Source organism: Rhinopithecus bieti, unplaced genomic scaffold (assembly GCF_001698545.2).
Source record: "Rhinopithecus bieti isolate Rb0 unplaced genomic scaffold, ASM169854v2 scaffold_38981, whole genome shotgun sequence".
NCBI classification, from domain to species: Eukaryota; Metazoa; Chordata; class Mammalia; order Primates; family Cercopithecidae; genus Rhinopithecus; species Rhinopithecus bieti.
The window spans coordinates 1,664,127-1,689,977 of NW_016819573.1; the positions used below are offsets into that span (position 1 = coordinate 1,664,127).

At 48.3% G+C, this 25,851-nt stretch overlaps 1 protein-coding gene and 1 long non-coding RNA gene across 2 annotated transcripts in view; both read left to right on the top strand.

Moving 5' to 3' along the window:
- LOC108519850 (uncharacterized) overlaps window positions 1-11,742 on the top strand; it is a 33,630-nt gene extending 21,888 nt beyond the window's left edge. Inside the window, exons 2-3 of the long non-coding RNA XR_001882741.1 lie at window positions 6,861-6,991; window positions 9,181-11,742. This is a non-coding gene — a long non-coding RNA (uncharacterized LOC108519850). The remainder of the gene's footprint in view (window positions 1-6,860; window positions 6,992-9,180) is intronic.
- Window positions 11,743-22,038: 10,296 nt separating this feature from the next.
- BPI (bactericidal permeability increasing protein) overlaps window positions 22,039-25,851 on the top strand; it is a 33,690-nt gene continuing 29,877 nt past the window's right edge. Inside the window, exons 1-2 of the mRNA XM_017859125.1 lie at window positions 22,039-22,262; window positions 25,490-25,604. Coding sequence (XP_017714614.1) covers window positions 22,121-22,262; window positions 25,490-25,604 — 257 coding nt within the window. The 5' untranslated portion in view covers window positions 22,039-22,120. The remainder of the gene's footprint in view (window positions 22,263-25,489; window positions 25,605-25,851) is intronic.

Genomic DNA, 25,851 nt, shown 5'->3' on the forward strand with positions numbered 1-25,851 from the left:
TTCCACGCTGTCCTAGCAGAGGCTCTCCATGAGGGTTCCACCCCTGCAGCAGACTTCTGCCTGGACATCCAGGCATTTCCATACATGCTCTGAAATCTAGGCACAGCCTCCCAAACCTCAATTCTTGACTTCTGTGCACCCACAGGCTGAACACTAAGTGGAAGCCACCAAAGCCTGGGGTTTTCACCCTCTGAAGCAATGACGTGAGTGGTACCTTGGGCCCTTTTAGCCACGACTGGAACTGAAGCAGCTGGGACACAGAACACCATGTCTCAAGGCTTCACAGAGCAGGGGGGAGCCTGGGCCCAGCCCACAACACTGTTCCCCCACCTAGGCCTCAGGACCTGTCATGGGAGTGGTTGCCATGAAGGTCTCTGACATGCCCTGGAGACATTTTCCCCTTTGTCTTGGTGATTAACATTTGGCTCCAGGTTACTTAAGCAAATTTCTGCAGCAGGCTTAAATTTCTCCCCAGAAAATGGGCTTTTCTTTTTCTATTGCCTCCTCAGTCTGCAAATTTTCCAAACTTTTATTCTCTACTTCCTTTTGAATACTTTGCCACTTAGAAATTTCTTCTGTCAGATACCCTAAATCATCTCTTTGAAGTTCAAAGTTCCACAGATCTCTAGGGCAGGGGCAAAATGCCACCAGTCTCTTTGCTAAAGCATAGCAAGAGTGACCTTTACTCCAGTTCCCAAAAAGTTCCTCATCTCCATCTGAGACCACCTCAGCCTGGACTGCATTGTCCATATCACTATCAGCATTTTGGTCAAAGTCACTCAACAAGTCTCTAGGTAGTTCCAAACTTTCTCATATCTTCCTATCTTCTTCTGAGCCCTTCAAACTGTTCCAGCCTCTGCCCGTTACCCAGTTCCAAAGTCAATTTCACATTTTTTAGCATCTTTACAGCAGCACCCCATTCCTGGTACCAATTTACTGTATTAGTCTGTTCTCACACTGCTGTGAAGAAATATCTAAGACTGGGTAATTTATAAAGGAATGAGATTTAATTGGCTCACAGTTCCACATTGCTGGGGAGGCCTCAGGAAACTTACAATCATGGTGGAGGGCAAAAGAGAAGCAGGCACTTGCTTCACAGGGTGGCAGGATGGAGTGAGTGCCAAGCAAAGGGGGAAGAGCCGCTTATAAAACCATCAGCTCTCGTGAGACTCACTCACTGTCATGAGAACAGTATGGGGGAAACCTCCACCTGGTCCCACCTTTGACACTTGGGGATTATGGGGATTATAATTCAAAATGAGATTTTGAGTGGGGACACAGCCAAACCATATCAGACTTAGAAAACAGAAATGAAGGCCTCAGAAGCGAGTTTCTTCTCCGACTCCCTCCTGCCCTCCTAGCTCTCAGTCCTCTTCCTGAAGGCTAGCCATAGAAACTAGAATCGTTCTTCCACAACATGGGCTGTAGAAACCAGAACCTCTTCTCCCCAAAGCTAGTCATAAAACCTAAAAATACTACTCTAACTTTCCCTCCAACTTTCTGTATAAAAACTGGCCATAAAGAAATGATCTTTCCTTTGACTGTAGGTCATAAGACCCCCATTCCAGAAAAGGTCCTGCCCCATCCCCAGAAGGAAGGAGCACTGCTCAGAGAGACCAAGAAGAATCTAGACAGGCAGGCCATGCTGGGTTTTCCCACTCAGTCTATCAGCTTTAGATCAGACCCTTTTTGTCCAGTCGTATTTCTACATGGCTCTTTATACTTCATTGAAGGTAAGCAAAAAAATGAACAATTTCCTCTGTATCTTTGGGTCTTCATTCTAAAGACTCCCATGAACGCATGTTAAATAAATTTGTGTACCTTTTCTCTAGTTAACGTGCCTTTTGCGAGGTGATTTTTCAGAGAACCTTTAGGGGGCCAAGGAGAAGGCTCTCCCTTGGCCCCTGTGTCAGCAAAAGGTCTAAGTAGAGATGAGGGGGCACGCCCCAGGTTAGATTTTGAAGTTCCTCTGACTTCCATGTGGAGAATGGACCAGGTGGCAGCAGGAGGGCCAGTGAGGCATCTGTTATGTGGTCCGGGCTGGAAGTGATGGTGGCCTGGTTGGTGGATGGAGGGCATGGGGCGCTGAGGAGGAGAAATGGGGGTGCTGAACTAACTATCAAGGAGGCAAACCCATAGGGCTAGATTGGTTGCTGTTGCTGGGTTGGTCAGGATGATGGCAGGCCATGGGAGGAAGGCAGGCCCATCTCTCAGACAGAGGCAAAAACAGGGATGAGCGGGGCTGGAGAAAAGACACATTTAGTTTTGAACGCCTGAACCTGAGGCTCCTATGGGACATCCCTGTCTTGGGGATGACGATCTGGGGCTCCAGAGAGATCTGAGCCGGAAAGGAGGTTGAGGAGTTGTCATCATGATGGGGGGTTGGTAGTAGTGCCTGACCCACTCGTCATTTGCCGTGGCTTGTGACTATTGAACTGGGAGATAAGGAGGCCCAGGACAGAACCTCAGAACCCAGGAAACCCCCAGGGTTTAAAGGGTGGAATTGAAGCTCACAAGGGAACCAGGGAGTTGTCTAGGCCCCAGGGAGAATGAGGAGAGTTTCAAAGGATGCTTCAATGGGAAAGAGACAGGCAATGTTAGGGTTTTCCCCAGACCTACTAAATCAAGGATGAAAATATGTTCCTGGAATGTTGGCAGGCAGTAAACAGAATGACACTTCTCTTAACAGACTAATGTGGATCTATCTGCAAGGTTGGCATGTGTCTGTAGTCCCAGTTACTAGGGAGGCTGAGGTGGGAGGATCGCTTGAACCCAGGGGTTTGAGGTTGCAGTAAGCTATGATTGCACCACTGTACTCCAGCCTGAGTGACAGAATGAGACCCCATCTCTAAAAGTAAAAATTTAAAAGGGCCAGGCACAGTGGCTCATACCTGTAATCCCAACACTTTGGGAGGCCAAAGCAGGCAGATCACGAGCCCAGGCGTTCGACACCAGCCTGGGTGACGTGACAAAACCCCATCTCTACAAAAAATACAAAAATTTAATAGGTGTGGTGGCACATGCCTGTAGCCCTGGCTACTCAGGAGGCTGAGGAGGGAAGACCACCTGGGCCTGGGAGGTGGAGGCTGCAGTGGGCCAAGATTGCACCACTGCATTCCAGACTGGGTGATGAAACAAGATCCCCCCATCTCTAAAAATAAAAATTAAAAGAGGCCAGGTGCAATGGTTCATGCCTGTAATCCCAGTACTTTGGGAGGCCAAGGTAGGCAGATCACTTAAGCCCAAGTGTTCAAGACCAGCCTGGGTAACATGATGAAACCCCATTTCTATAAAAACTACAAAAATTAGCCAGGCATGGTGGTGCATGCCTGTAGTCCCAGCTACCGGGAAGTCTGAGGTGGGAAGATCACCTGAGCCTGGGAGGTCGAGGATGCAGTGCACGGAGATCACACCACTGCATTCCAGCCTGGGTGACAGAAAAAGACCCTGTCTCAAAAAACACAATTAAATTAAAAGAAAGGTTGTATTTGTTCCCTACTGCTAGGTACCAAATGACTCCCCAGGCTAGGGGCTTAAAGTGGCAACGAACAGTTTCTGTGGTCCAGGAATTCAGGAATGGCTTAGCTGGGTGGCTCTGGCTCAGAGCCTGTCGTGAGGTTGCAGTCACAATGCTGCTGGCCAGGGCTACAGTCATCTGAAGGCTCAACAGGGGCTGATGGATCTGCTTCCAAGATGGCTCACTCACATGGCTGATGAGCTGGTGCTGGTGTTGGCAGGAGGCCTCAGTTCCTCATCCTGCAGACCTCTCCCCAGAGCTGCCTGAGTGTCCTCACAGCATGGTGACTGGCCTCCCCCAGAGTGAGTGATCCCAGAGGGAGCACCATGGGCCACTGTGTCTCATGACCTAACACTAAGGAGTGTCCACGGAGTTTGGAAAGAAGTTTTTTCATATATCCAAACCACAAATATTTGTGAAGCTCCTACTGTGCACCAAGCTTTGTTCTTGGCACTGGCAATGGTGAAGGGAACAGAGCTTCGCCTCCCTCACGGGCTAGGTTCTTTTCCTAGGGCTGCCATAACAAAATGCCACTGATGGAGTCACATAAGCAAGAGAAATGTATTGTCTCACCATTCTGGGGGATAGAAGTTTGAAATCAAGGTGTCAACTGGGCCGGTTATGTTGAGGGCTGTGAGGGGAGGGCCTGTTGCAGGCTGGCTTCTTAACTTGCGGACAGCTGTCTTCACGTTCAAGTGGCATCCTTGCCATATGTACGAGTGCCCACATTTCCCCTTTTTATAAGGACACCAGTCTATTGGATTAGGCCCTACCCTAATGACCTCATTTTAATGTGGGTTCCTTTGTAAAGACCATTTCTTCAAATAAGGTCACATTCTGTGATATTGAGGGGGTTGGGAATTCAACATAGGAATTTTCAGAGGGGGGACACAATTTAACTCATAACCTGAGTGAGGGAGATGATAAGCAAAGGGGTCTATAATACCTGAGGAGCCCGGGGAGATGGAGAGGCAGAAAGCAGCCCGGGGGAGGTCCATGATGGGCAAAGGGATGGGTGGCCTGTAGGTAGAAAGTGGGGTGGGGAGCAGAAGAAGCGGACAGAGAGTGGAGAGTCACCAGGAGACATGTGCAGCTTTGAGGAGCTTTGGCTGAGCAGGGAGTCCGGGGTGGTGGCTGGAGGGAAACCTGGGATCAAGAGGAAGTCTTATCTGATTTTATGATGAAAAATCTTGTAAGCTGAAAAGACAAAAACAAAAATCAGAAAAGGAGGGCAAGGCCGCAGGTGGAGGGACGGGCCTCTTCTGGGTGCGGAGAGGAAGAGAGAGAGGGAGGAGAGGCAGGTGTGTGTTCATGGTGTGGGGTAGGAGACCTGTTGAGTGAGGAGGTGCCAGGCTGCAAGGGCCCTGAGGAGGGAGAAGGCTCAGGGTTTGGCTGAGGGACACAGGAAGCTTGCAGGAAGTCGGGGCTCCCAGCCCTCTCTCAGCCCCCAGACCTCCCTCCCAATCCCCAACCCATCCTGGCAGCTTCTGTCCTTCTGTTTCCTTCCCATCTCTCCCAGGGCCCCTCCTACGGCCTGTGGGTCTGTCCCTCCCCACAGCTGTCCTGCTGATCAATGGATGCTGTGTTCTCTCTGGCTCCCTTCCACGTGTCCCCGCCTCGCAGGGGCCATGGCCTCACCCCGGGGGTGCACAGGCCTGTGGTCAAAGCAATCTCCATCTGGCCGCAGGGAAGTTCCGCCTCCACATCTATGACAATATTTGAAATTCTTCAGAAGTTGCATTTTATGTTATCACACCCATCGGGTCCTGCCCACCTTTTGAAAACCCTCCAGGGACCCCCGACTGCTCAGAGAACAAAACCCAGACACTTTAAAGTGACCTCCAAGGCTCTGCATGCTTCAGCTTCTGCATTGCTTTGTAGCAACTTTTCATCTTGAAATAATTTTAGATTTACAGAAGAGTTGCAAAGACAGTATGAAAAATTCCAGCATACCTTTTCTCCGGTTCCCCTCACGTTAACATCTTACAACACCATAGCACATTTATCAAAACTAAGACATCAACATTGGTACAATGACGTGTTACTTTTGTAGGAAATGAAAGTAATTATAGATTTTTTTCGTTTTTATTGTGGAACATGCCATAGAGACAAAGGCACATATGTACAGTCTGAAGAATAACAATAAATACCCTTGAACTCACCAATACATTTAAGAAATAGAATATTACTGTTACCTCTGACACTCTGCATGCTCCTTCCTGATCACACCTCCCTGCCTCAGTGATTGAAGCAGGAATGTTAATATATGGGGGTGACTGATACGGGGGTGAGAGAGAAAGAAGAATTCATTACTTCCAATTCCAAGACAAAGCATCACACAATGCCACAGAGGGCCACGGGGGCAGCACCAGGAACCCGTGCAGATGCCTGCGTCATGCTTCCTGTGCACCCTGTAGAGTGTACACCCTTGGGTGAGGAGGTAGAAGCAGGGGCAAAGACAGCACCAGGTTGAGGCTTTATTGGAGTTTCCAGGAGAAAGGCAAGGAAAGGCAAGGCAGACTAAACATCGTGCTCTCAGAACGGTGCACAATTTAAAACTTATGAATTGTTTATTTCTGGAACTTTTCATTTATTTTCAGACCGAGGTTGACCGCGGATAACTGAAACCACAGAAAGTGGAACAACAGATAAGCAGGACTGCTGTATAGTATATGATCGTCTTCATGTTACAATGTTTCTATTTTCTTTTCTGAGACAGAGTCTTGCCCTGTGGCCTAGGCTGGAGTGCAGTGGTGCAATCTCAGCTCACTGCAACCTCCACCTCCTGGGTTCATGCGATGTTCCTGCCTCAGCCTCCTGGGTAGCTGGGATTACAGGTGTGAGCCACCAAACCCAGCTAATTTTTGTATTTTTAGTAGAGACGGGATTTCATCATTTTGGCCAGGCTGGTCTTGAACTCCTGACTTCAAATGATCCGCCTACCCCGGCTTCCCAAAGTGCTGGGATTACAGGCGTGAGCCACTGCACCCAGCCAATGTTTCTATGTTCGATTGTTAATGGCTATCTGATTTCTCTCCAGGTGCACAATGCTTCTTTGAGTATCTCTGTATCTGTGGCTGATATCCAGATGCAAGGCTTCTTCTGGGCATCCCTGGGAATGGGAGTGCATAGACATGCATGGTCAAATTACAGCACAGCCTCTACACTTTTACTGAAGATGGAAACCTGTTTTCCAAAGTTTACTTGCCTAACATGATGTAACTATCATGCAAAATAAAATTAAGAATAAAATTTAAAATGAAAGTTTACATGTTCACCAGCTCCCTCCAGACCCTCATCTGCCTTTGGTGCTGTCTGGCTTTATTTGTTTATTTATTTATAGAGATGGGGCCTCCCTGTGTTGCCCAGGCTGGTCTCAAACTCCTGGACCCAAGTCATCCTCCCAAAGTGCTGGGATTACAAGTGTGAGCCACCATGCCTAGCCTGACTTTAAAATTTTTGCCAATCCAGTGGGTATGTAATGATATCTCAGTGAGTCTTAATCTGCACTTCTTTGATTGATAATGAGATTGAGCATTTTTTTCATGTTTTTAAATCATTTATGCTTCTTTTGTGAAATTCCTGTTCTTTTGTTGCCCAATTTCTATTGTGTTATTTATTAATCTTTTCTTATTGTTCATAGGCGTTTTCTATATTATGGATGCTGCTCTTCGGTTAGTCACATGTGTTGCAAATCTTGCAAATTGTGATTTATCTTTTCATTCTCTGAATGGGGTCTTTTCATGACAGGGTCCTCTAAATTTTAATGTAGTCAAATTTGTCAACTATTTTCTTTATGGGTTAAACTTTTTAATCTCATGTTTTTTAAGTTTCATTAAAGAATCTTTTCATAAAGATGCTCTCCTATATTTTATTATAAAGTTGTAAAATTTTGTCATTTATATTTAAATCCTTAATCCATCTGGAATGGATTTTTAATGTGTGGGATGACCTAAGGAATCATTTTCATTTTCTTCCATATGAATAGCGAGTTATTCTGGCACCATTTCCTGGGAAGACCATCCTTTTCTCCTGGATTTGTGATGCAGGCTGTGTTGTTTATCACCTTTTCATATATGCATGAGAAAAAAATGTTAAGGAAAAAACCAAGAGAAATAAAATGGTAGAGGCAACACTTTGGCCCAGCAAGTCTATGTCTAAGTGCTTATCCTAAAGAAATAACTGTAAATGAAAAAAAAATATATCTCAAAGATGTGGTTTATAAGAGCCAAAAATTAGCAAACAATTTCATTGCATATGCAACAAAAGAAACTGTTTAAATAAATTTTCTTACATCTATACAATGGAACATTATGCAGTAATCTAAAAGACATGGTAGATTTTAAGGTGGTGACATGGAAAGAAAAATTGAAAAGCACAGACTATGGAACCACATCCAGATACAGTATAATCCTCACTATGTAATCTAGAGGTATGTTCTTAGACAAATTACAAAAGAGGGAGGATATATACCAAACTGCAAGCGGTTTATCTGTGTTATCTGGCTTTAAAAAAGTTTGTCTTCTTAGCATCCCAGTATATTATATGAATTTTTATAGTGATATCAGGCAATCATAAATAAAACATAGTTCACTTTCTCCATGTTAAAAAAAACATGATGTTGCATATGCTTAGGTTAATACCATAGGACCCAGCAACCCATTCCTAGTTATTTTCTTAAGAATCTGAGCACATTTATGTTGACACCAAAGCCAGTATGTGAAAATTCATCATAGCTCCATTCACCCAAAACTGGAGGCAACCCAGATGTCCTTCAACCAGTGCGTGATAAACAAGCTGTGGTTCATCCACACAATGGAACATTACTCAGCAACAAAAAGAAACACTATTGATGGATGCAGTGCCATGGATAAACTTCAGAGCACTGTGCTAAGTGAAAGGAGCCAGACCCAAAAGGCTACATACACTATGATTCCATTTATTATATGGATATTCTGGAAGAGGCACTCTTATAGGAAAACAAAACGTCAGTGTTTGCCAGGGGCGGGGACGGTGGGAGAGATTTACTATAAAGGGGCACGGGGACGTTTTGGGGGTGAAGGAACTGTTCTGTATCTTGATTATGGTGATGATTACATGACTATGGGTTTGTCAAAACTCATAAACCTACTAACTAGAAACTACCCACTAGAAAGGATAAATTTTACAATATGTAAATTACACCTTAATAAAGAATTGCAAGCTATAAAAGGTGCTGCAGGTAATACCTTTGTAAATTAAGATACAGCAACAATGTGAAAGCTAAAGAAAAATACGTGATGTAAGAACGTTTAATGACATGGAAAAACTTTCACAGTATCAAATGAATATCCATGTTGCATAACGCTATAATACACAAGTCTGTGTACCCAAAGGCACGTATACATGTACACACCAGTAGAAAGAAAAAAACTGCTGGATAAACACCGCAAATGGTGTCCACAGGTCTCTCTGAGTGGAGGCATCACTGTTGGTCTTTATTTTCTTTTGCTCCCTGGGTTTGCTGTTTTCCCACGATGTTTCCCACAGTGTGTTCCCGCTGGCGTCCATGGCTGGCTCAGGTAGGCTGGGAGGAGGTGGCCACTCCACAGCTGGGAAAACTGCAGCCTCCGGATGAACCCTGGCTGACAACCTGTCTATGTTTACTTTTCCTCCCTGGGCAGACAAGGAGGGAGACTGGAAGAAGGGGCCAGAAATTCAGACTCAGAGGCCCCCTCCAGAGGCCACAAGGCAGTCTGGCCCTCTCTGAACCAGTGGCTCCCACTCACTGGCCCCTTGTCTCTGCCTGGACTCCTGTGGATGAGTGGAAGGCCTAGAGGGCGCCCTCTGGTGCCCACCAGATCGACTCCCAATTAATCATTTAACTGTGTCTCTGTGGGCCAACTATTCAACTTCTCTGTGCCTCGAGTCCTCCTCCAAAAATGGGGATAAAGACAGTGCTTGCCTCGTGGGGATGTTGTGTGTGTATACATGCATACACACATGTGCAAAGAGCTTAGAGCCCCGCCTGGTACCATTTTCACGCTCAGTAAATGCTTAGGAGGATTGTTGTGGCAACCCAGCAGCCTGATGTGTAAGCCTATGGTCCCATCTCAGGGCATGTGGGTGTCACAGGATTGTAGTGGGTGTCACAGGATCGTAGTCCTGACGGCCCAAAAATAATGTTAAAATGACTCAAGGACTTCACTTGTGCTTCTGAGCTTCCTGAAGGAAATAGGCACAGTCTATAGAACTACTTCCCAACACTCCCTTAGTTCAACTGTCCACTTCCTCAGCACAGTCCCTGCCATGTCTTTGGAGGTCCCCCTGCTCCGGACTTCCTTCATTCAGCCAACAGTGTTTATTGGGCACGTGCTATGTGCCAGCTGCTGTTTTAGGCTCTTAGAATAAATCAGAAAACAAAATAGTGAAAAATGCCCATGATCCACATGTAGATTCTAGAGGTCACCCCAGAGAAAAGCCCAGACCCTTGGCCTTCCTCTGACCTGCCCCTTTCTTCCTCGTTCTGCACCCAGAACCCAAGAAAACCCTGCAGCCCTTCCTGGGAGGGCGGTGGAGAGGAAGGATCTGAGTTGGCCAAGCCAGGCTCTCCAGTAGGCAGGGCTCCAGCAGAGGCTGGGCATGTTCAGTCATCAGCAACTGCGTCCCATTACCTGTGGAAAGCGCCAGCCCTGGCCTGGCAAACAGTAGGAGTTCATCAAGGGTGCCTTCGTTGTACAGTGGTTGCCTTGTACCCAATTGGATTGGCAGCAGCTTCGGGGCACGAGGAGTGACTATTCACTCCTTGAGGAGCTTGCAGCACAGGGCAAGGTGCACAGTAGGCACTTGGTGGCCGGCAGGGCCCTCTGGGGCACCCTATAGGTGAATCTCTTGCTGAGTCCACGGAAGGCCCATGTCAGAATCCAGTAATGTGCTGGGGAGGCGAGCTGGGTTGGGGTTGGAAGTGGTGCTCACCAGCCCAGCCAGGGTTCCTCTTAAAAGTCACAGTGCTCAAAGCCAGCACAGTGCGTCACCTGTTTGTATACCCTCCCCTGGCTCATCTCCCATCCATTAGTCCTCAAGGTACATCTGTGAGTCCCATTGGTCAGGTAGTGGGTACAATGGGAGGAGACGAGGGTGTGGACTTATCTTCAGATCCACCTCTTAGTACCTGTGAGACGTCAGCAACCACCCTGACCCTCTGTGTCTTCATCTGTAAAATGCACGTATTAGTCTCTTCCTTGGTGGAAAGGATTAAATGAGATGCTGCATATGGAGACATGTGGGGTTTTGTAAGTGCTCATTCTCCCTTTTCCCTCAGGAAGAAAGCCTCCACCTTCAGACTATCAGGCACTTGCGGACAGACCCCAGGATACTGCCTTTTGTGGCTCTTACCACCTATGGTCACCTCAGTTACTCAAGCCACACATGCATGTTCGTGTATCCCCCGCATTTACACAGAAACTCACGGGCATTATATCAACCAGGGTTCCTAGTTGCAAGCAACAGAAAGAAACTATGACTGACTTAAGCAGAAAAGGAATTTCTCAAAAGGATATTATTTGATTTATGGAATCACAGGAAATTTTCCAGGTCTCCACCTGGAAGGCAGAATGAACCTTATTAAAATTAGTTGAGATGCACACTTAGCATTGTGCCTTGCACAGAGTAAGTGCTCAGTAACTCTTATCCAATAATAATGAAAGCACATCTTATGGTGTGACACCTCTGCTCAAAATCCTTTCATAGATCCAATTGTCTAACATGGAAACCCTGGCCTCTGGGCTGTGGATACTTGTGATGGGGGAGGTGGTGCAGGCTCCAAATTCTTTCCAAGAGTCTGCAAACCCGCAGACCCATGAAGCATTGTCTGTAGGCCAGCACTCATCCTCCACCCCTCTGCCTGCTTCTCCGCTTTCCTAGTTCCTTCTCCCTCCTGTAGGAATTCAGCATTGCCACTCCGATTGGCTGGATTTTGGGACATTGATTGAGCCTTGTTTTCTAGTGGGCAGGAGGCTCTGTGGCTTAAAGGCCACGGGCCCAGCTGCCAATGAATCAGTACTTTGTTTCCCCAGGTAGAGTGGGGAAGAGGGGGCAGGGAACTGGCAGGGCAAGTTTGGGGCCTTCTGCTCCAAGGTCCCTCTGGCCAAACTTTATCAAATGTCATCCAACATGCCCCTGGCTCTCCATTTCAGATGTCTGTAAACTGGGGACTAAACAACGCAAATGTGTTTAAAGGAGTTGCTAAATTTTCAGTGGCTTTTTCTCAGTGTTTTGCAAATCTAACGACTATCATGGGAGGACCTTTGTACTTAAAAAACTTGGAGTGTCACCCACCACCCAGTACAAAACCAAAGCATGGCTCTCAGTGCCTTTGCTTAAACAGTTCCCTCCACCTGGCCTGCCCTTCGCCCATGCCCCTCCTACGCCATCACAGATGCCAGCTCAGAGAGGCAGTTCCTGCTGGCTGCATGGTGTCCCACCTGGACTGTGACACCAGCCTCTTCACAGCCTCTAGCCTTCGGTGCTACCTACCTGACCCCACCCATACATCTAGCAGGCAGAGGGACTGGTCCAGAAATGCACACATGGTCACCTTGATTGCACTGAGCCCTGCCCTGCAGCTAGTTACTGGGTTTTCCACCAGGCATCCATTTAGCTTAGTCATCTTCCTCTGGGACACTGGCTGTTTGATGGTGACAGACCTAGGCCTAGGTTTCTGAGAATCAAGAAGATGAAGCAACAGGCAAACTAGGTTGAGCCTCACTTTCTTCCCCTTCCACAGGAGGCTCCTGCCCTGGCTAACAGAGGAGGTGTGAGTCCTGCCATTTCCTGGCCTATAAGATGCCCCTCAAGGCTGGGCGCGATGGCTCACACCTGCAATCCCAGCACTTTGGGAGGCCAAGGTGGGCGGATCACCTGAGGTCAGAAGTTTGAGACCAGCCTAACCAATATGGTAAAATCCCATCTCTACCAAAAAAAAAAAAAAATTAGCCGGGTGTGGTGGTACGTGCCTGTAATCCTACTCAGGAGGCTAAGGTGGTAGAATAGCTTGAACCCGGGAGGCAGAGGTTGCAGTGAGCCAAGACTGCACCACTGCACTTCAGCCTGGGCGACAGAGGGACACCCAGCCAAAAAAAAAAAAAATGCCCCTTAAGTTTCCCAGGCTGAATATATGCTGTCACCTGAGCCACTGAGAGGCTCCCCCATGGCTCCAGTTAGTGGGAGGAACTGGAGTCTCAAGAGAGAAGGAAAACGGAACCCAAACCTTTGCAGACACTCAGACCGGCTACTAAGTGCCACGCACATATTTGATTACACTGACTCCTCTGGCAAGTCTTATAAGGCTGGTGTTACTATCCCATTTTACAGATCAGGAAACTGAGGATGGCTGAGGTAGCGACCCTTCCTAATGGGTGGGAGTGGGATTGAACTGAGCCACACAGTCAGCATTTATCCCCTCAACAAAGAGTAATAGCTGCCTCCGTGGTCCAGGCCTGGCTTGCCAAAGGCTGTACATTTTGTGTGGAATAAACCCAAGTTGCCGTGGGAGGGAGGGAGTTCAGGGAAGGCTTCCTGGAGGACACAGTGCTGCATGCCAGATGGTGGGAAATGCATCTTCGAAGGCGTGGAGGTGTGACAAAGGCTCACATGTTCAAGGTTATTTCTCTAAGTTAGTGTTTCTTGAGGCGTGGCATCAACTGGGAGCTTCCCAAGCCTTGTCATCTACCCTGTACTCAGGATCAGGGCGTGGGGCTTGCTTTTGAAAATTGGCATGGTCACAAGCTCCTGGGCGGTTGTACTTCAATGTGGCAGTGCGAGAACCCGTGGGGTGGGATCTGGAGGGCCCTGTGAGCCTGTTAGGGAAGTGGGCCTTGCCCCTTGGTGATGTGAAGCAGAGGGGGGATGGTGCTGGTGTCAGCTTCAGAGAGATCTCTTCGGCAGGTGTAGGTGACCAGCTTGGAGCCTGAGCACCTGAGACAAGGCCGGAGAGGCCATCAGGAGGCCAGACAGCAGGAATCAAGGTCTGGACTTCAGAGTGGTCAAGAGGATAGAAAGAATAGAGAAAGAGAGAAGGAGGACTTGAAGAGGGCTTCCAGGTTCCGGCTTTATGGAGGAGGTGACAGGGAACTGGGTTTGGAGAACTGGTGGAGCTGAGCCAGCACTGCAGCCCTTACACCAGGGCAGGTCAGGACCCCACAGGCCCTATGCCTCAGGGTGTCCGACACCTTAGAGTGCCTTCCTCAGAACTTCCTAGGTCTCACCTGGCACCTAGAACCAGCTAGGGATAGCAGTGTCATCGGCGTGGGCACCCCAGGCCCGGAGTCAGGCCCCGATCTGCTGTCTCATTCCTCATTTATTCTCTATGGAGCACTTTCCAGCCCTGGACCCTGAGGATGGACCTGCCAGGTGCCCTGAGAGCTCTGGAACTCATCCTACGAGGTGTCCTGGGGCCCTGGAGCCAGGTCCCAGTTTCAGGAGGGTGCCTGGAGAGCTGATCATCCCTGCTGGCCAGCGCGATGTTACTTTGGTGGAGTCATGTGAAATTGGGCTGCCAGAATGGTCCTCACATGCTGATTTGAGGTGACTCCAAACATTTGCCTGCCCAGAGCTCTGCCTAAGGACAGCCGTGGCTGCAGCCACACTTGCTGCTGGTTGGTATCTAGACACTGCCCTGAGATCCCTGGGTGCCTTCCTGCTACACCAGACGGGATGACTCAGGTGAGGTCCTTGGGGAGGCCATCCTGGCACCCACTGGCCAATGATTCCCACCTGCTGGTCCCTCCTCATGTATTACACCTCCACCTTAATCGGAGAGTCGACATCAACATCCCCTGCAACAGGACCGTTGAATGTCACATGACCTGAGGTACTGAGAAGAACGCAGCATCCCTTCTGTGGTTTCCTTGCTCAAAGGGCATGACCTGAGTCCAGTCCTGAGGAAACACAGCCAAACCCAAACTGACAGACATTCTGCAAAGCAGCTGGGTTGCCCTCTCCAAAAATGTAAGTCATGAAAACACCGAGAAACTGTTCCAGCTTAAAAGAGACCAAGAGGCTGGGCGCGGTGGCTCACACCTGTAATCCCAACACTTTGGGAGGCAGAGGCAGGCAGATCATGAGGTCACGAGTTCCAGACCAGCCTGACCAACATGGTGAAACCCCGCCTCTACCAAAAAATACAAAAATTAGCCAGGCGTGGTGGCACATGCCTGTAATCTCAGCTACTCGGGAGGCTAAGACAGGAGAATCGCTTGAACTCAGGAGGTGGAGGTTGCAGTGAGCCGAGATCACACCACTATACTCCAGCCTGGGCAGTAAGAGTGAAACTCCATCTGAAAAAAAAAGAAAAAAAAAGAGACCAAGAGACATGAGAAGAAACTGCAACAGGAGGTCCTGGATTGGAACCTAGACCCACTCACATCATTATTGGTACCACTGGTGAAATGGGAATGGGGTCTGTGGATTAGCTGGTAATACTGTATTAATGTTTGTGCTGTGATAGGCCAGGCATGGTGGCTCACACCTGTAATCCCAGCACTTTGGAGGCTGAGGCAGGCAGATCACAGGGTCAAGAAATCGAGACCATCCTGGCCAACATGGTGAAACGCTGTTTTTACTAAAAATACAAAAAGTAGCTGGGCGTGGTGGCACGTGCCTGTAATCCCAACTACTTGGGAGGCTGAGGCAGGAGAATCGCTTAAACCCGGGAGACAGAAATTGCAGTGAGCTGAGATCGTACCACTACACTCCAGCCTGGTGACAGAGCAAGATTCTGTCTTAAAAAAAAAAAAAAAAAATGCGCTGTTTGTGCTGTGATTATGCAGGAAAGTGTCCTTGTTTTTAGGAAATACAAACTAAAATATTATGCATGCATTTACACCCAAATAATTCTGAAAAAATATTTACATATATACATCTATACACATATATATTCATATATAGATACACCTGTAAAGGTAAGTTTAGTAAAACTTTACTAACTTGGACAATCTGTGTGAGGTAAATATAGGAATTTTGTACTATTTTGAAACTGTTCTGTAAGTTTGGTATTATTTCAAAATAAAAAATTGAAAGCAATTTTAGAGTCTTAACAACCACAAATTATAATAGACACGGCTACCATAATTGAGCATCTCATACGGACTCCAATGCATTCGCTCATTTAATCTAACATTAACAACACAAGGTAGATATTATTAATCCTGTTTTACAGAAAAGGAAAGAGTCTCAGAGTGGTTAGTGACTTTCCCAAGGTCACACAGCTTGAAAACAACAGAGGCCAGAATTGAACCTAGGCCAAACTGGCTTAAGAACCCGTGCTCTCCATTTCTGAGAGATGGAGAAATGGGCAAGTAAACAGATAACAATTACACAGGGTGGCAACTATGGAGACAGACTCTGAAGGGAGCCCAGAGAACCTGGAAGGCTCCCTGTAGGAGGCGATATTTGAACTGGGCCTTGAAGCTTGTATAGGAGTTTTCCAGTTATGGACAGAAAGTCTCCAGGTAGAAGAAATGGCATAGTCAACGGTGCAGAAGCTTGAAAGGATAGGTCCCTGGAGGTTGTTTTTCTGGGCCTCACCAATCTGTGGGTAAAAATGTGGTCACATTAAGTGTCACTGGCTTTTTGTCATTGCTTACAAAATACCCCTCATGCTTCTCCAGGGGTCCCCAATCCACAGTCACCTCCATCACATAACGCAACAGGAGGCGCCCCCTCCCCTCATTTTGAAGTCTTCAGCATCTCTTTCCCATTTTTCTGCTTGTGTGGCCTTAGGCAAGTTGCATAACTTTTCTGAGCCTCAATTTTTTCATCTGTGAAATGGAGCCAATGATACCTACTTTCAGGGTTAGAAAAGGATTAAAAGAGAATGTCAGCCAAGGGCTTGGCTTGGTTTCTGATATGGATTAAGCCCTTCAAAGATGGTGGCTGTTCTTATGAATGAGGACCCTAGGTCCCAGAAAGGGGCAAAGACTGGTCGAGGTTCACACAGCCAAGCAGAGGCAAAACCAAGGCTCCACCCTAGGCCCTGGTCCCCACTAACCTCCCCCTAACCCCAGCCTGCCAATGTTCCCAGCTCGTGCTCTCCCCAGGATAAGGCAGAGCTAGGCAGCGAGCAGCTCTCTACCAGCTGCCGCCAGCAGCTCTCTCAGGGCTTAGCCGGTTGGGGCTTGGCTAATTTCCTAATGTGGCTGAGGGGAAACAGCCCCAACTATCAGAGGCCGTTGCATATTTGGCAACAGCCAACTGCCCCTATTGCTTTTCTTCCCGTGATCCTCCTTCTGGCTGGAGGAGGCCAGGCCTGCTGTGAGCCAACATTGTGACACAGGTGAAACACTCCAGTTTCCTGCGCAAAAGAAGCCGGAGGGGCACCCTCCCGTCCACCCACCCCTGGAGAGCTGCTCCATCTTGTCTTCCTTTCCCTCAGCCTTCAGCTCATCCCAGAAACTGCCCTTTGTTCAGGGCTCAGGCCTTTAGTCTGAAAAACCACCCTCCTTCCATCAGCCCCCAGGCACCGAGGCAGACGCCTCTCACTGGAAGCCTTGGGGGTTTGCCAGGCCAGACTGAGCTTGTCCTTAGTCTCCAAGCACTTAGGGTCTGGAACTATGCTCTGACTCTTCTTTCAATGTATTCACTGTTGAGTATATCTTGTGTCCCACTCTGGGATTGCTGTAATAATAATAATGAATGTTAGTATTAATAATAATGAAGAAGATCAGCCCCCACCCGGTGCCCCTTGGAGGCTCATATCCTTCTGACCAGATTACTGAAAGGAGCCCGTTTATGAGAAGTGAAGCTGGGAAGGAGACAGTGTATTTTTTAGCATAACAAAGCAGGAGAGAACCCCTCTTAAGCGTTTATGCCGCAATACAAAATGTACACAATGTTTGATTGTCTTTCTTTCTTTTTTTTTTTTTTGAGACGGAGTCTTGCTCTGTCACCCAGGCTGGAGTGCAGATCACAGCTCACTGCAACCTCCGCCTCCCAGGCTCAAGTGATGTGATCCTCCCACCTCAACCTCCCAAAGCAGCTGGGACTATAGGCGTGGGCCACCATGCTGGCTAATTTTTGTATTTTTTGTAGTGACGGGTTTTGCCATGTTGCCCAGGCTGGTCTCGAACTCCTGGACTCAAACGATCTGCCCACCTAGGCTTCCTACCATGCTGGCCTGATTGTCTTTTCCATACTGCACCTTGAGGCTGGATCTCCAGGAGGGCCTGCTCCTCTCCTCCCCTTCACCCTCCAGCATCTACCACAAGCTCCTCCTTCACCTGCAACCCCCACTCAGGATCAAAGAATGGTTGGCAGCATAGCCTGGAAGCCAGACACACGGAGGAAGGGGGGACCCTGGTGGGTGAGGGAGGGAAAGGGCTAGAGAATCAGAGGTGAGGGGAGGGAGAGTACAGGGCCTCAGGTGACCACAGAGGTGACCTCTTGTTAAACCCGAGCAAGACCTGTGCCTGAGGATGGAGTGTGGGGACAAACAAGGAAACAGGTTCAGCAAGTTTAAGCAGGAAGCTCACCGTCACAGAGTGAGGAAGTGGCAGAGCTGGGATCTGGACCCGATTTGTCAGGTTCCAAACCACCCCTTAACAGCCTTGCTGTGCTTCAGGGGCTCACCTAAGGCAGGCAATGGCTGCTTCTCCTCACAGCCCCTGGCAGAATGGAAGGCTCACAGAGGCAATGGCAGCCACAGATTCCTCTATCTTTGCACCTGTCCAGTCCAAACCCAGAGGCCAGAGGGCCAAGAGCTCAGTTTCCAGTGATGCTGGCATGTTTTCCTGGGGGCTCTGAGGCTCTCCAGTCAGCTAGTGATGAAGGTTGACTTATGATTATTTACTGAGCACCTTCTCTGTGTAAATCGATTCACACCTATTATCTCATTTCATCTTCAGGAACAACTTCCATGGGGAGCATTGTTTCCTCATCTTTAAATGAGGAACCCCAATTTCAGAAAGGTAGAGAAACTTGGCCAAGCTCACAGAGTAGGGTAGACAGGCTGGGACTATGAACCCAGGTCTGCCTGGCTCTAAACCCAATTCACTTTCTTCTGGAAAAAGTCGACAGCCTAAGGAGAGAAGAGCAGGAAAATAGACAGATCCAGCCCTTGAATTGACCAACTCTTGATCCACCCCATCTGTGAATTTCTACTGAGAATATATTTTCCCTATGATTTAAGCTGCGTCAAATTGAAAGAGCAGGAGAGAGTTTTGGGGGATGACAGGATTCTTCTCTATCCTGATTGTGGTCCTGGTTACAACACATAGCTATAGATGTATCAAAATTCCTAGAACTAAAAGGAACTCTAGGAAGCAAATATGGCAGTTAAGGTTTTATAAACCCAGGTGGTCTATTCTTGTCCATAGGTTTGAAATATTTTATAATAATTTTAGCGAAAAGAAAAAAAACAAAAACCAGGAGGAGGAGGAAGAGGAAAAGGATATTTGGGGGAAAGTCTGTTTAGATGGGATGGCTGGAGCTGCTGCAGCCATCTTGCAACCATGAAAGAAGCCAGTGTAACAGCAAATCTGACGCACGGGGATGGGAGAACAGAGAGATGGAAGGATGATCCTGTAGATGTCTGTCAGTTGCTGAATCAATCAGAATCTCAAGCCTGTCCTCCCTCTGGACTTCCTCTCTGCGACAATAAATTTGTTTATTGTTGAAGCAATGTGAGTTGGTGGTTTCTGATACTTGGGTTGAAGACACTGTCACTGATACAGGATACGGGGTCAGATCTGAAGCAGTGGGGCAGCTCCATGGCCAGCAGCAGTGCTGACAAGGAGGTGGTGGAAAGTCACTGATGGGCTCACCTAGATTTGGCTGGGCATGAGACATCGGGGAAGCCAGTGGGTTGCTTGTTCAGAAACTTGCCAGCTGGTTTTTCTTGTTGTTGTTGTTTTTGTTTTGGTGGTGGTGGTGGGGTGGGGAGCACAGGGTCTTGCTCTATCGCCCAGGCTTGAGTGCAATGGCGTGATCTTGACTCACTGCAACCTCTGCCTCCTGGGTTCAAGAGATTCTCATGGTGCTCGCTTCGGCAGCATATATACTAAAACTGGAACGATACAGAGAAGATTAGCACGGCCCCTGTGCAAGGATGACACACAAATTTGTGAAGCGTTCCATATTTTAAAAAAAAAATTCTCGTGCCTCGGCCCCCTGAACAGCTGGGATTACAGATGCACACCACCATGCCTGGCTCATTTTTGTATTTTTAGTAGAGACGGGGTTTCACCATGTTGGTCAGGCTGGTCTCGAACTCGTGGCAGTAAGTGATCCACCTGCCTTGGCTTCCCAAAGTGCTGAGATTACAGGTGTGAACCACCACCCCCAGCCGTCAGCTGGTTTTAAGATTCTAATTTTATAGCAATGGAGGTTGTTGTCCTGTGATTTCATCTTAATGTTCATTTCCTAGCTGACACCCTCACTGATACCACATCTACCTGGGCCTTGGAGAACTCAGGAACTTCGAGCAACTAAGAACTGGAAGTGTTCAAAAATGTGCAAGATAATTTTCAAAATCTAATTTTGTGACAAGTCATCAATCTATGTGTTCTGGCTGCTAGTCTTCCTGGTACAGATGCAGACATCTGAGTCTGGGGGCTCAAATCACTTGGAAAAAGGGAGAGCCGGGGCGAGGGCCTACAGTCATAACTCCTCCTGGCACCTGCCTCAGGTGAGGGAAAATCTTCTCTCCATGAAAGGAGGAATGACCATGACAGTGAAGTGATCGCTGCATCTCAGTTTCCTTGTCTCCAAAATGGGGAAGAGGTCAGGCACAGTGTGGCTCGGCCTTAATCCCAACACTTTGAGAGGCTGAGCCAGGAGGATCACTTGAGCCCAGGAGTTCAAGACCAGTCAGGACACATAGTGAGACCCCATCTCTACAATAATAATAATAATATTAAAACAAAATGAGGAAGAATCATCCCTCTCTCAGGGTTGTTTTTTGGCTTGGAGATGATGCGTGTGAAGCATCTGGCACACAGTGGATGCTTCACACACGGCCACTGCTTTCATTCTGAAGCAAGCCAGAAGAATTCTAGCTGCTGCAGATGGAAGCAGGAGGGGAGACTCTTTTAGAACCAAACAAAGAGAGGAAGAAAAAAACTTTTAAGAAAAAAAGAAGAAAACTTCAGAAGGTCTCACGTCCTCCAGGCTCAGCGGACTTCATTAGACTTTCATAAAATCCAAAGTCGGGGAGACAGGGCACCAGGGGGCTGATGAGGACCCAGCGGGAGAGAAGCCGTCTGCCCCCTCTGCAGCCCCGCCCCTCCTCTCATCACCATGGAGACAGAGCAGGCTGCCCGGTGGGGTTCCTGCCCACCCAAGGCCTGAGGCTGCTGCAGAGGGAGGGGCAGGGGCTGAGCAGACAGGGACCTGTCTAGAAATCTGGGTTGGCAGTGGGGAGTGTCTACATCCCCCCAACTCCCAAGGCGCTGAGGGATTTGGGCTGGTGTGGGATGCATCTGGAGGGCTGTGTTTTGATCCTCGCTCTGCTAGCAGCTTGCTGAGTGACTGTGGGAAGAACCCTTCCCCTGGTGAAGGCTCAGGTCCTACATCTGCCAAAGGAATGAGTAAAAATGTACAAAAACAGAAGCTTGGATAAGAAAGCTGTGGGATGAGGAAGCAATGAAATATTTAATGCTGGAGAAGAACATTCGCTACATATTGTTTATCGAAAAAAGGCAACTTTACCAAACTGACCAGGTCCTATATTCATTAACAAACAAACATGGACCCTCTACCTATGCTTACCAACAAAAGAGGGAGAAAAGAAATGCTCTAAAATACACTTTGGCTTGTCTCTGGAAGAGGGAGTTACATGTAATTTGTATTCTCTTGTTTCTTTCTCAAATTTTGGCCAATAAACATGGATTACTTTTGAAATTAGGGTAACCTTAACATTAAGTATTTGGATATTTATTTTGCACGGGCACTGTGCTAAATGCTTTACGTGGTTTTAAGCTCATTTGACCTTCTCCACAATCCAGAGAGGAAGCAGTACTATATATTTCTCTTCTACAGAAGAGAAAACTGAGGTTCAGAGAGGTTAAAGGGCTTGCCTGAGGTCAGACCACTAGAGAAATAGACAGGGCTAAGATGTAAAACCACAGCCAAGATACTAGACTCTAAACTGTGAGCATTTAATCATTACCACTACTGCCTCTCAGGACAAGAAAACACTAAAGCATCTGTTTTCTTAAATGTTTTACTATCAAAAATACAAAAGAAATCAAAAGTAGAAAGAAAAATATGAATCCTTATGTCTATGCCACCCAGCTTCAAGGGAGTCGATAGGTGGGGGGATTTGAATGGGGGCACAGAACGGGGGATGGGGTGCTTAGGGAGGGGAACCAATCTGCACACACACATACACATATGCACACCCGTGCACACACAGGCATGCCTAGATGCACATGCGAGCCTCCCAGGCTGCACTTCTCCCTGCCTGTGGGGCCCTAACCACAAAGGAAAACCACAGTTGCCCTCCCTGTCTCCCACTCCGCCAGGTTCCTTCCTCCTTTCCGCATTCTACTTACTTGCATTTCCCCAGTGGACTCCTTTATAGCTCCGTGGTCCCACCTCAAGGCCTTGAGGTCTTGGCAGCTCTGGAGGATGAGAGAGGACATGGCCAGGGGCCTTCATGATGCGTCGAGATGGGCATCCCTGCTGGTGCTGGTTGCCGTGGGCACCACCGTGACAGCGGCCGCCAACCCTGGCGTCGTGGTCAGGATCTCCCAGAAGGGCCTGGACTATGGTAATTGGATGCCTCCCTTCCCTCCTCTCCACCCCTGAGGAGCAATTATTGAGCATCTACTGTGTGCAGCCCTTTAGACGTATCACCTGGCATACCCATAGCTCCTCAGGGCAGGTCCCCTTGCCCCCATTTTATATATGAAGAAACTGAGGCAGAGCAAGTTACCTAAGATCACAGGGCTGGGATGGTAGAGCTGGGATTGGAGAACTGGTCTAGAGGACTCCAAGTCCAGTGCTCAGACCCCTGAGGGTCCTCATGGTCCCCTCCTTCCCTCTTTGCAACCTCCACCTTGGACTTCTAAGCCCTTCTCTTCTTTCCAAAGCCAATTCTCAGCCTTGCCATTTGCTTCTCAATGCTGAGGAGGCTGAGCAGAGTCAGAGGGAGAGTGGGAGGACCTCCCCACCCCGTGCTTTCCCCAGTGCGGGGGCTGGTGGCCATACTGTGCACAGTGCTCTGCTGGGTGATACAAAGAGGGTCCCTCCAGACCACTCACCCAGGCCCAGGCAGAGGAGAGAAAGGCATGAAACAGCCCCTGCTGACCTGCTCTAAACTGTGCCAGGCATTGAGCTAGGAACTTAACACACACAATCTCATTTACCCTCACTTCAGCCTGGGTAAGACAAGCTGCTGCTGTCAACACTTACACGCGAGAAGTGGGCAGCCTGGATTTGAGCTCTGGTCCTGCCTGATGCCCCAGCGTGGGGTTGCTCGATGCTGCCTCTGGGTGGCAGAGAGATGACCTGCAGAGCAGTGGGTGATACCCAGCCCCAGGGAAATCAGACCATGGGGAAGGCAGAGCCTCTCCAGTTGGGGTGCCCTTGGGAAACAGACAGGACTCAGGAGGAGCTGGTATCTCATCCCTGAATTCCCACCCTAGCCCAGCAGGACATCTCTGAATCCTAGAGCTGCAGACAGGAGGCCACACAAGACAGAAGAGCTAGGAGGAAGGAGTATGGCCCTGAAGCCTGTCGAAGCAGAGGCTCAGTCAGGGTCTTTAAGTTCGGTGGTCTTCACGCTCTGTCATAGCAGCCTCAGTTTCCCCTTCTACCCAGTCCCTTTGTGCCAATCAGAGTGAGTTTTGTGAAATGCAGCAAATCTGCTCATGTCCTCCCCTGGCTCACATTCTCCGTGGCTCCCTACTGCCTTCAGAAGCTATCCTGAACCTTTGGCATGGCATTGGAGACTCTTTGAGGCCTGGTCTCCGTCCACTTACAGATCCTGGACACCGCACATTTTTTTCCCTCCACACGGTGACCAGTTATGTGTCATTTACTTTTGAACCCCCAGAAAGCTTTCTCTAGGGCATGGGCTCTGGGACCAGAAGGCCTGGGTTCAAATTCTGCCCCTTGTCAGCTGTGTGGCCCCTAGCAAGTCACGTCAGCTTTCTGAACCTCAGCTTCCTTATCTGTGAAATGAGGGTAGTGACAGGACCTACTTCCTAGGATTGTACAAATTCATACATGCACTGAGCCTAGAACAACGCTTGGCACAGAGTAAAGCTCAATACATCTCATTGATATTATTATTTCCTAACTGACTCCGAGAAAACCCAAAGTCTGGGCTCCTTCATCTTACTACTTACTCCTTTTCAGGTAATGTGTCTGCCTTTTAATTGGTTCTTTGATGCTGTTAGCCACATCATAACTGGTGGTAGAATTCCTGCCATTAGGACATTATTTATTCATCTAATAAATCTTTTCTTGTTTTGTTTTGAGACCGAGTCTCGCTCTGTCACCCAGGCTGGAGTGCAATGGCGCCATCTCAGCTCACTGCAACCTCCGCCTCCGGGGTTCAAGTGATTCTCCTGCCTCAACCTCCCAAGTAGCTGGGATTACAGGCCCATACCATCACACCCAACTAATTTTTTGTATTTTTAGTAGAGACGGGGTTTCACCATGTCGAACAGGCTGAACTCTTGAACTCTTGACCTAAAGTGATCCACTTGCCTTGGTCTTCCAAAGTGCTGGGATTACAGGCATGAGCCACCTCACCCAGCCTCATCTAACAAATCCTAAGTGCCTTCAAAGTGTCAGGCACAATGGGAATGTGGCGGACACATTAGTAAATGAAACAGATTGCTGCTGACCTCAGGGGGCTTACATGTAATAGGGGAGAGACATTAGTCAGAGTAATGTGAATAAGTGCATGATTACAAATGGTAACAGGGGCTCTGGAGGAGCCATCCACAGCATCATGAGAATAGCACAGGGTGTTGCTCTGATCTACTGGGCCAGGGAGGGTTCCCAGAGGAAGTGATGAATGAGCTGACTAGAGGCTGACCGGGTGAATATGGGAGGGAAGAATTTCTTAGGGAGAAGGAATAGCATGTGCAAAGGCCCTGGGGAGACAGCCCAAAACTCAGAGAGGTGGGGGATCTGGGGGGGGTGTAGCATAGAGCAAATAACAAATTAAGTATCCAACAAATACTAGTAGGATGCATAACTGGGTGTTTCAGGGGTGATATTTTAGACCAGGGGTCAGCAAACTACAGCCCTCAGTTTTTGCATGGCCTATAAGCCAAAAATGGTCTTAATATCTTTAAATGATGGGGAAAAATCAGGAGGGCCAGACATAGTGGCTCATGCCTGTAACTCCAGCACTTTGGGAGGCTGAGGCAAGAGGATCACTTGAGCCCAGGAGTTCGAAACCAGCTGGGCAACATGGTGAAACCCCAGAATTCTGCAAAAATGTTAAACAAATTGTTTTAAAGTTAGCCTGGTGTGGTGGCAAACACCTGTGATCCCAGCTGCTAGGGAGGCTGAGGTGGGAGAATCACTTGAGTCCAGCAGGTCAAGGTTGCAGTGAGCCGTGATCATGCCTCCGCACTCCAGCCTGGGTGACACAGAGAGACCCTGTCTCAAAACAACAACAAAAGAAGAAAAATACTATCTCACAACATGTGAAAATTATATTAAATTCTCATTTCAATGCCAACAAATAAAGTGTTGTTAGAATACAGGCACACAGAAGAACATGATATTGTCTATGGCTGTTTTGTGCAGTAACGGCAGAGCTGAGTATTTGTGACAGAGGCAGTTTGGTTTCCTATAAAGGGTCAGTTTACTATTTGGCCTTTTCTAGGAAACCTTAACTGGTCCCTGTTTTTGACCCTTCCAGTGCCACTGTTCATGCTATGAACAGAGGCCCAGGGTCCAGAGCCTGCCCTGCCCCTCTGTCACCTGCTCCAGGCCGTGCCTCTGACTGTCACCCCTGCCTTCTCCCTTCAGCCAGCCAGCAGGGGACGGCCGCGCTGCAGAAGGAGCTGAAGAGGATCAAGATTCCTGACTACTCAGGAAGCTTTAAGATCAAGCTTCTTGGGAAGGGGCGTTATAGCTTCTACAGGTGAGACCTGTCAGAGCTCAATCCTCGATTTGCAGGACTTGCAGTGTTCTGGGACCACCAAGAGCTAGAACGCAGAGCCACAAACTCCTCAACTCACAGAGTTTCATATCCCAAAGCCTGTGTTTACATCATCCCAAGGAGAGGCAACCTCCCAGCTGAGTGTGGAGAAAGCCACAAAAACCACAACTCCCAGGAAATGTCATGAACCCCCAAACTCTGTGCCACATATCAATTAGAATGTGCCAGG